Here is an 11,853-nt window from a genome sequence, read left to right on the forward strand (position 1 = left end):
GCACAAAATAGTCCTAAAAGTGTAGAAAAAAATTGACAGCCAAATACGAGTAGAGGAAGACACATATTACATTATAAAAGTCATCCAAAACCATAAAAAAGTTCCCAAAAAAATTTAATTTTCCTTAGGCAGACTATTTTATTGCAATTTCTTGCACAAAATACACCTAAATGTGTAGAAAAAAATTGACAGCCAGATACGAGTAGAGGAAGACACATATTTCCACCTAAAAGTCATCTAAAACCATAAAAAAGTACCCAAAAAAATTTAATTTTCCTTAGGCAGACTATTTTAATGCAAATTCTTGCACAAAATGCGCCTAAAAGTGTAGAAAAAAATTGACAGCCAAATACGAGTAGAGGAAGACACCTATTACCATCTAAAAGTCATCCAAAACCATGAAAAAGTTCCAAAAAAAATTGTTACACGGTTCACATCATCATTACGTAATATCTTGCTAAACGAAAACTAAAATATTTTCACTTAAGCGGCAACCTAGATTTAGTAACATAGAGTATTGTAATTTTTAGATTTAGGAGTTCTTTTGTACGAAAGGACATGTCCCGTTATGTTTCCAAATAAATAAATAAATATATAAATAATTTTAAAAAAAGTTAGCAAATAAAATTACCAAAAATTTTTAATTCAAAATCACTTGAAATTTAATTATTTTTGCAAAAATTTCAATTATTTTTAATGTTTTTTATAATATTCTTCGAAAATTTAATTATCTAAAAGCAATTTTCAATTAAATAGGGTTTTCAAATTATTGTATTTTTGTCTGCAAATTGTAATAAATTTTTTAATGAAATCATCAAAAATTTTAAATTAAAAATCACTTGAAGTTCAATTAATTTCAAAAATCTAAATTGTAGATCTTTGAAAATTCAATTACTTTTAAAAAATGTTATTTAAAATTATTTGATAAATTTTTTTTAATTCTGTAAAATTTAATTATTGTCTGAAAATTAATAAAATCTTTTGTAATTCAATTATTTTTAAAAATTTCAACTTTAACTCTTCCAAAATTATTATTTAAAAAAGAAATTTTATTTAAAGATTTGTAAAACTTGATTAAGTATTGCCTGAAATTTTCGACTTTGTTTGGAATATAAATCGACTAAAACGACTTTTTTTTGTGCCTTAAAGTCGATCCGAGGCCTGTAAAACAGATAAATATAGAAAAAGATTTTTTCTTGAAATGACTCGAATAGTTACTTCCAACTCGGTAAAAATTATTATATGTACTTTACAGAAAATAATAAATTACTGAAAAGATCTCAAACCAAGGGTCGAAACATGATTTGAAAGTGCAACTATTTTATCCATCAAAATTAAAAAAAAAAAAAACTAAAAGCAAATTAAATTATTTAACACCCCAAAAATAGTAAATACTTACAATATTTTTATTATTTTTTTTCATTACATAAAAAATAATTTATAAAATATACGTATACACATTTTTTTTTAATTAAAAATTACAAGCCTCTTTAAATACATGTTTAAATAGAACAATGAATAGAAAATTTGAATTTTTACGTTGAATATTAAAGAATGATTTTTAAATATTACAAGCGCATGTATTATAAGCAATCAAAAAAATTAATACTGTAGTGTTTAATAAGTTTATTTTGCACAACAAGTGTCTTTTTGTTATATTTATATACACACATATAATTAGTAAATATAAATAAAAATTTATAAAAAAAAAAATTGTGATTTAATATAATTTGAAACTATCTAAATTATTTGGATAAAAAGTATCATCGATACTTGAGTGAAAAAAATAACAATAATAATAATAATTATATTCGAATACTGATTGAAAAAGAATTAACTACTTTTTACACTATCGAACTTCAATATTAATACTCTTTTTCTCTAATAGGAATTTTCTAAGTACATTTTTGCATAATTATCAAAAAAAAAAATTTTTTTTTTCTTTTCTATAATTATGCTTCTCCTTTATTTGTAAATTTTCCACTGCCTTTCTTTGTAGGTGTCAACGTTTGTAGAGATAGGTTTTTCATTTTTCTGAAACAATAACAATTGTATTTTAAATAATCTGTATATTTAAATTTAAACTTTAACATTAATTATAAATTAATTAAGTTCAATTAATTAAAAAGTTAAAAATAATTTGCAAAAAAAACAAATATGGATCCGTAAAATAGTAAAAAAAAATTAAATATAAATATATATTCTTCAATGTCAAATATCAAATCATTTTTTTTAAATCCAAAAAATCGGTTTGTCCCACAGGTACATTTTGCTAATAAATAATATAATAAAAATTATAACAAATATTTTGAAAAATATTTTAAAAATAAATGTTTTTATTTTTCGGCTATTCATAGCCGAAAAGTTCGATAAATTAATTTAAAAAAAATTTTTTTTACTTGTACCAACTCCTTATAAGGTTCAAAATAAGTGATAAACTCACTCGAAATTTTTGAAACTGAAAAATTTCTTTAAAGATTTTATTAGTAGATATTTATTTACATATTTTTATTGTTGTCAACCACAAATAATATAGTTTCACACATTTTTATTTTTCATATCGTGAACAAAATTATCAATAAATAATAATTTAAAAAATAAAATTTTTAAATATCATTAAAATCAATTTTAATCCACCTGATAATAATAGTCTTACCTTCCGAAATTTTCCCCATCTTCAATAGAATCCGGTAATCTTTCATTGAGTGTTTCAGGCAAAAATAATGATAATAATCCAGCACATAATGCTAGTGTTCCATAAAGAACACGTGGAAAGGGAAACCAAATTTGTCCCTAAAGTAGAAAAATAAAAAAATTAAAAATTAATTTCACGACAAAAAAAATTCCAAAATTCGACAATTTCAAATTTTAATTCGTTTTTTTAATTACAACTCGTTTTTACTAGCCTTTTAATTATAATTTTTAAAACATTTTTCTTGACTAAAATACTGTATTTTTAGACAAAAAAAAAATTGTAATTTAATTGAAGAAAAAAAAGTGAATTATAAAAATACTTACAAGTCCATTAATTTGTGGTGCAAAAACACCTCCGAGTTTTGCGAATGTGGAACAAACACCAAGACCAACATTTCGAACAACTGTTGGAAATTGTTCAGTCGTAAAAATATAAATACAACCGTAAGATGCTGTAATTGATAATTTGGCAAGCATATAAAATGTAATAGCCAACCAGCTCATATCTGAAAATAATATATTTTTTTGATAAATATTATCATTTAATTAATATTTCATTTTAAATCAATCAGAGTAGAAAAAAATGTATTGAAAAATTAGTATTAATATTTTTAATCAAAATGTTGGATTAACTAAAAATCCCTATAAAGTACAATTATTTTTTTTTTTGACAGAATTATAAAGTTAATTACATAATTATTTTTCAACAGTGCCTGGCGTACGGACACATAGGAAGAGTTTGGTAAGGCAGTGGACAAATCAACTGCATGCTTTAAATGCAATGAAGTCGATCATAAGTTTGCAAACTGCAGTAGAAAACCCAAGTTGCTTATTATGTAGAGAAAAGTATGTCAATAAGGCGAACATTAGCTAAGAAAACTCGCACGAACGAAGAATAAATAGGCCAGAAAGATCGGACATGGGTCGCAAAAGCGAGATCCCAAGGAACTTCACCTACGAAGTTTAAAGCTTGACGATAGTTCCATTGTAACGAATGTAAATAATAAAATATGCGGATTAGCTCGCCGGATCTAATTTTAAAAAGAAGAAGTTTTACATAGAGTTACAAATTATCGAAAATTTATTATTTACACTTGATAAAATTTTATTTACAAACTAAAAGAAATAAACAACATTTACAACTATATTAATTACGTTGAACAGAACGCAAATAATTATCGAGGGGTGTTGCGAGTTTCTTAAAAAAAAGCGATCGTTTCGACTAGCGCGTAATTCGGTCAAAAAAGGGATTTTATTCTTTTTGGAATCGTATTTAAAAATTATAAGAAATACGAGGGAAATAAGGAATTCTTTACGCTATCATTGAGTGAAACTCAAAATAAGTGAGACTTAGTTTGAATAATCGTTGTCGTCGCTGTCGTTGACTCTTTCGTATTCGTAGCTATAAGTGAAGCATCTACCGTGCGTTGGTCTTCGTCCGGAGCTCTCGATCCCTAGAGTAAGACTCTAGTCTAAAGTCGATGAGTAAAACTCAGCGAATGAATTTTTAGCTTCGAAACGCCGATTTATATACCCGCTCGTGGGACGATCGTTGGAGGGAGAAATAGACAAATCTGCGCGGAGCTACTCTGATTTTGACTAGGCGACGCGCATCTTCGGTGGGGGAAGTCTCGCAGCCGTTCCGTGATGGGAGCTTAAGGTCTTTCTTTAACGTCCGTGCGTTTCATTTAGTCTTTTCGTTTTACATTTTTAGTCTTAGTATAATGATCTGTCACTGTTCGTGGTTTCTTATATCACAAGATTGTTATATTCTTACACCATAGTGTTAGGATTAGTCCAGCCAAAGAGTGTAGTTTTTAGTGGGTCGACCAGAACAAGAAAAAAAAATACAAAAAATTGATTCTATCAGTATCAAAAATATTTTGTTTTTGCTAAAATCAACATCTAAAAATTAATTTGAACTTTTTTATTTTATTCCACTGTTTCTCGTGCCCCCTTAAGCAAATTGTTAGGCCCAAAATATTAATTTTGTCAGAAATTTTTAATTATTAAGTAGATTAATCTAAGATAATAATTTACCTATAGGTACAGCTATCATAAGTAGTAAAAATGATCCTGCGGTTATCATAGAACCACATAGAATGGCTTTCCTACCCCATCGATTTAAGGTACACATAAGAAAAATATAAGCAGGTACTTCAACAGCCGCTGACATAAAATAAGTTGCAAATTCATTATCACTGAGATTTGCAGCTCCCCAAGAAAGACCATAATAAGTACCACTATTTATCAGCCTGTAAATTAATTAATATTACACAAAATTTTTTTATTATTATTATTGTCTCCATTTTTTTTGTAGAAACAAATATTCAAAAATTTTGTTACCAACCAATTGCAACACAATAGTAAAGTTTTTCGTCTTAAATTTGGATATCGCATGAGATCAAGAACAGAAGGTGTTTTTATATTTGCTGTTGAATCAGCTTCCTTTTGCATTAAAAGCATTTCCATTGTTTCATCAGAAATATCCTTGCCATTTATTTTTGCTGCCTTTTGCAATAAAGCTTTTGCTTCTTCTTTACGATCTTTGGTCAATAACCATCGACATGATTCGGGAATAAACCTAAAAAAAAAATAGTTTTTCGTATAAATAATTATGAGTATATAAAAATTACACTGTTTTTCGTTTTCCGAACTAATCCAGATTAATCTATTCGTGGATTTGGAATCAGTCTGAAATTTTAATTATTTAATGTCAAAATTTTGACACATACCAATAATATGCTAAAAATAATACACTTGGAAGTACAAGAGACAGTTGTAGTGTCCTCCAGTCTCGGATGAAGTAAGCGAAAAGTCCAGTTGTAAAATAACCAACTGTGAAAAATATATTAACACCTACACCGGCAAACATTCTTTTCTTTGGTCCGACCATTTCGAGAGCTGTAAAAATAATTAAGATTTTTAATTAAAAAAAAAAATTAGAGCAAATTGTTTAGAATTGAGAATAAAAAAAAAAAATTTTATTACCAATTACATAAGCAACAATGAAAACGCCACTGGTTGTAGAACCAAGAATTGCTCTGAATACAACAAATGTGGGAAAATTTGGTGCTACACCCACTATAACACCTGAGACTAATTGAATAAGTAAACAAATTATAAACGTTGGTTTACGTCCAATTTTATCGGATAAATAACCAAATATCATAGAGCCGAACATTACTCCTATCATAAAGGCAGAATCTCCCGTTGATATCCACCATGAAGAATCGCATACCAAGTTCCACTAAAAAGAAATTTTTTTTTAATTTATCTCCATTGAAAGTACACGGTGCGCCAGAAGATGAATTAAATAAAAATGAATGGTCACTTAAAAATTCTTTTTGATTATTTATTTATTTATTTATTTATTGATACTCCACCGCCCCACAGTGGGAAAAAAAATGACCCTCTGTGGACAAAAATCTACCGACAACACAAATCTTAACCGATTTTAATATTTTTTTTTAAAAATACTCGGAGAGGTTTTTCCTGTAACGCATAACTGCGATAAATTTGATTTATTTCAAACTAACCTTAAAAATGATACCTATATTTGAAATTACGTTATTAGGATGGTTTAAAAAATGAAAAAATGATTAATTTTGATACAGCAGAGAGTATTGTGAACCCTTTTTGATCACTGAATGCGAATTTGACATTAAAATTGCAAAATTTTAAAATTCAAAATGGCGGATGCAATATGGCAGGCAATGTTTTATAAATGTCACCAAATTCAATCGAAAGTTGTTATTCAGGTGTTTTTAAGGTCGCTGGTTACGAATCTGAAGTCTGATTTCAAAAATTCAAAATGGCGGATCCAATATGGCGGATTAAAAAATTAAAAACTCATTGAATTTGCATGAAATTTGTTACTTGGAGGTTTTTGGGGTCGCAGATTACGAATCTGAAGTCAAATTTCAAAAATTCAAAATGGCGGATGAGAAAATCAAAAACTAATTGGATTTGCTTGAAAGTTGTTACCCTGGGGTTTTTGGGGTCGCTGATTACGAATCTGAAGTCTAATTTAAAAAGTTCAAAATAGTATTAGATTAGAGTATTATATTATTATTAGATTATTAGTATTAGATCTGCCATCTCAAATTTAAAAAATTCGACTACAGATTTGTAATCAGCGAACCCAAAAACCTCCAAGTAACAACTTTCAAGCAAATTCAATTTGTTTTTAATTTTTAAATTCGCTATATTGGATCCGCCATTTTGAATTTTTCAAATTAAACTTCAGATTCGTAATCAGCGACCCCAAAAACCCCAGGGTAACAACTTTCAAGCAAATCCAATTAGTTTTTGATTTTCCCATCCGCCATATTGGATCCGCCATTTTGAATTTTTGAAATTTGACTTCAGATTCGTAATCAGCGACCCCAAAAACCTCCAAGTAACAACTTTCATGCAAATTCAATGAGTTTTTTTTTTTTTAATCCGCCATTTTGAATTTTTGAAATCAGACTTCAGATTCGTAATCAGCGACCTTAAAAACCCCTGAATAACAACTTTCGAGTGAATTTGGTGACTTTTATAATTATAATTTTTTATTTAATCTAATAAATACTGTAATAAATGATAAAATAATTACTTATTTTCAATTTTACATATAAATAATTATATTGCTGTAGTGTTTGTGTCCGATTTAAAAAAATAAATTATAATGTTAAAAGAACGATTTTAAGAGTGACAAAATTTATTTAAGAGAGTCGAATGATCTCTGAAATTTTTTGGCAAGAAGAGACCTTTAATTATCGCTCTATAAAAACGGCACTAAACGTGAAAATGATAAACATTGATTTTAAAATACTTTCTTCTCGAAAGACGGACACTTTTTACAAAAGCAGCTAGAGATCGTTATCTTATATAAATTTCCTAAATCTTAAAGATTATACAAATCCATACAAAAACACGATTGCAAAACGAAAAGTAATATAATGACAGGTACATTACTTCCTGCCGCCGTCAGATGGCAGCACCATGCAGGGCGCACAAAGTCGCAGCTGTTATTAGATTACTTTTCTACTTTTTGTTTTGCAACCATGTTTTTCTATGGATTCGTACAGTGTCTTTTGGATTGAGAAAATTTCTAAGATGAGGATTTTGGCTGATTTTGTTAAAAGTGTTCGTGTTTCGAGAAAAAAGTATTTTAAAATCAATACTATTTCACGTTCAGAGCGATAATTAAAGCTCTCTTCTTGCCTAAGAATTTCAGATACCGTTCGACACTCTTAATGCATAAATATAAAAACGAAACAAGAAAATAACTTCATTGTTAATAAATTTATATGAACCCAAATCTAAAACATCTATTATCTATACGCATATAAGTATACATTAAATAAATTCTGGTTCCTCATAAAATACTATTTTTAAATATTTAAAACTCAATTTGTTTTAAATTGGGCACTTAAGCTGATTTTAAAACCTATTGAGAAAAGTTTTTTTTATTCATCTTAAAACCATAATGAAAAAAAATTTTTAAGTGCCAATTCATTTTTATTTAAACCTCCTTCTGGCGCACCGTGAGTATAGAAATTAAGATTTCAAAAATTTTGCCTCAGAGTTTTGTTTTTGGGGCAACTTTTTTTTGTAGGAAAACAATATTAGTAAATTAAAAAAAAATTATTACTTTTGATGCAACTGTACTTGTATATCGGCTATTGTCATAAATATAATTTTCACATGTTCTTTCTTCTTTTTTTCGTGTACTATTGGCATGAATTGAATAATATTCCTCTAAAGTCGTTGCATTTGTTGAATTTCGATTATAATAGAAACGACACTGTGAGGGTCTTTCTTTTTTTGTATTAGTTGCTGCATGTTTTGGAAATAGCATATCAACATATCCATCCGGCAATTGATAAGTTGCATTTGTAAAATTTTCCACTGGCAAAATACATCTAAAAAAATTTTTTTTATTTTTTCAAATTTTATCAATATATCGGCTTAGATAATAATTTTGAAACACTCAAATTTTGTCCCATATTACCCCTGTAATTGAGGTAAGTTTAAAACAATTTATTGTTTCGATTCTAAAAACAATTATCCAACGAAATAAATTATAATTGTTTTTATATAATCGAAATAATAAATTTGTTCTGAACTTACCCCAATCACAGGGGTAATATGAGACAAAACTTAAGTTTAAATAGTTCAAAAAAAAATTTATTTTCAATGTGAATACTTTCAAAATAATACGTTATTTATTATATAAATTTTAAATAATATTTTAATTAAAAAATTATAATTAGAAATTAAAATTGAAAAAAATTTACCTGAAATCAGGAGCAGTTTCAAGAAAAACTCCTGACATTTTGTGAATGGCGCAAAAAATTGCCGGAATACATAATAAAAAGTATATTTTTCGTTGATAGCGACCAAATTCACCCATTAAAATAATGACGTCGTCGTAAGCCATTTTTTATAAATTATATAATAACTAGAGTTTTTTTTTTTTTAATATTATTTGACTATACTTAAATCAAAATCGTCAAAATTTTTTTCGCCGAGGAGACAATTATTAGTTGATTAGATATATAAAGAAAAACTCTTATGAAGAATTTCTTCTGTAATTCCACAGCCTAAATGATCCGCACTTTTGGCCTACAACTGACAAGATTTAATTTAGTGTTAACGACTTATGATTAAAATTCTAATTTCAGTTTGAGATAAATAAAAATGTTTTCTCTTTTTTTCTTTAACCGAGATTATACCAATTTTATTTACTCAATGTTTTTTATTATTATTATTATTATTATTATTAAATATTATAATTTTTCATCTTATAAATTTTCTTTTTTTATGTTATATATAAATATATAATAATAATAATAATAATAATAGTAATAATAATAATAATTGCTTTAAATAAATTTATTTTCATCTTTTTGCAATGACCGTTGAATTTATTTAAAAATAAATAATTAAAATTTAAAGAATTATTATGCATCGAAACAATGTTTGTAATAAATTTCGCAACTTTTATTCCAATAAAATGTCTTTATTTAATTAACTGAATTACATCAGCGATAAGAATTATTTCAACATGTACATATATTAATACTTCCTCATATATAGAAGAAGGGCATGTATCTTTCAATGTAATCGTTCAACCTTAACAAGATACATGTTTTGCATTTTAATTTTTCTTTTTTCATAAAATCTACTTTGCAAATATTTAAAAATCTTCTGATATGATGAAAATGTAAAAAAAAAATTTTTAACATTTTTTGTTTATGAAATTATTTTAAAAATAGAAAAAAAATTTTTAACTAAAACATTTCTAAATAAAAAATGACTTTTTAAAAAAAAGATGAGTATAGCTAAAATATTTAAAAATATTTTTTTATTATAAAATTCTTTTCAATTACCAAAATATATATTATGCATTTTTTAATAAAATATTTCTTTATTCAAAAAAATACATTTTTATTATTTTTTACAAATATAATTATTAAAAAGATATTTTTAAATTTAATACAACATAAAAAAATCAATTCTTAAAATTTTTAAATTACATTTAAAATAATTTTATTTTTAAAAAATATGATTTTTAGTAAAGACTATTTTTTGTTGCAAATTAAAAAAAAAGAAATCTCTATGAGAAAACATAATGACAAAATGAATGAAAAAATAAAATTAACAGTAACGATACTTTTTTTTTATAATTCCTGATTTGTAAAAAATATAAATGACAATTATTTTTCTCTTTTAATAAAATTTTAAAAAAAAATTAATTTATTAAATCCTTTACAAATTAAATAAAAATTATTCTTTTCTTTAAATTACGAGAAAATAAAAATTAATTACTATTGATGAAAATTTTTTAGCGTTTTTATGCTTATTATTCATTTTTTTAAAAAAATTATTTATAATAATTATTCACTTTTTATTTACATTTACTTTTTATTATTATTTATTTATTTGCAATTATTTACTTTTTATGATTATTTATTTATTTGCAATAATTATTTACTTTTTATTTTACAGAAATATTTATTTTGAAATTTCTTCTAAAATTTTCAAAATTTCAATTTTTATTAAATTCAAGGACAGAAAAAAAAATATTTCTAATCCCTCAAGTTATTATCTTACTAACAAAATATTTAAAGTCAGCTATAAAATTTTTGTCTAATGTGCACAAATTAAATTAAATATATATTTAATATTTAAATAAAAATTATATTTATTATTTAAAAAATAAAATAACTGAAAAAGATTTATTTAATAAAAAGAAAACTAAAATAATAAAATTTACTAGAAAACTGCTTTTTTTTCTTATTTAAGATGATTTTCATATATTAAAATCAAATTTAAAAAATCAAACAAATTATTGTTGAAATAATACAAAAATTTTATTATTATTTATTATTCACAATTTTTCTGTAAAGTTCATTTTTTTTTTGCAAAAATCCATTTGTATAAATTTATGCAAAAATTTTTTTTTTTAAATTTGCACACATTTAAATTTATTGAATAATGAAAACTTTCTATTTTTTTATATTGAATTATTATATTATTTTATTTATATTTATTAAATTATTTTTTAAAAAAAAATCTCTTTTATGATTATAGTAACCGGCAAATTTGTTTACCTCTATATTTAAAACTGAATGAAAAGATGTCGGTAAATTTAAATTTCTTTTAAAAAATATTCCTTATTGTTGAGAAAATAGTTTTAACTATAATTATTTATATTCCAAAATAACAAATATAAATTAACAAACACACACACACACACACACTTTTCACAAAAAACACACGACACGCGTATATTGACAAAAATACATAAATCTATTGAATAGGAATGATATAATATATAAAACTAAGTAACTAACGTCAAGCTGACGCAACTTATACTATACTTGTAACCGTGCTTAAACCCCACTTGTACCTTTCGGGGAGAAGATGATTCGGTAAAAGTTCCTGGGATTGGTTTCATTTCAGTGGTGCTATTTCCCCCACCACTTTCAATATTCATATTTACTCAGGTGAAATAGTAATTAAAATTTAGAATTTAATTTTTTCATTAAATTCATTAATTATTAATTACTAATTACAAAATAGTAATTAATAAAAATTATTTTATTACTTATGAATTAATATGATTTTTAAGAATTTTTATATAATTCGTAAAAAAAATTAAAT

At 25.0% G+C, this 11,853-nt stretch overlaps 1 protein-coding gene across 2 annotated transcripts; it reads right to left on the reverse strand.

Annotated features, from left to right (window-relative positions):
* Positions 1-1,606: 1,606 nt before the first annotated feature.
* On the reverse strand, positions 1,607-11,584 carry LOC127285753 (organic cation transporter protein-like). 2 transcript variants are annotated; one of them, XM_051311923.1, is made up of 10 exons: positions 11,301-11,584; positions 8,982-9,309; positions 8,336-8,606; positions 5,686-5,944; positions 5,430-5,598; positions 5,045-5,278; positions 4,735-4,949; positions 3,019-3,200; positions 2,657-2,793; positions 1,607-2,034 (listed from the first exon to the last, which is right to left on the reverse strand). In XM_051311923.1, the coding sequence occupies exons 2-10, from the start codon at positions 9,122-9,124 to the stop codon at positions 1,953-1,955; spliced, it is 1,692 nt and encodes a 563-aa protein (XP_051167880.1). In that variant the 5' UTR covers positions 9,125-9,309; positions 11,301-11,584; the 3' UTR covers positions 1,607-1,952. The 2 variants fall into 2 exon arrangements, with proteins under 2 accessions (XP_051167880.1, XP_051167879.1); XM_051311922.1 differs by having other exon boundaries at positions 8,982-9,315.
* Between the last annotated feature and the right edge of the window lie 269 nt (positions 11,585-11,853).

Source organism: Leptopilina boulardi, unplaced genomic scaffold, assembly GCF_019393585.1.
Source record: "Leptopilina boulardi isolate dan_hultmark-lab unplaced genomic scaffold, ZJU_Lbou_2.1 LbouV2_341, whole genome shotgun sequence".
NCBI classification, from domain to species: domain Eukaryota; kingdom Metazoa; phylum Arthropoda; class Insecta; order Hymenoptera; family Figitidae; genus Leptopilina; species Leptopilina boulardi.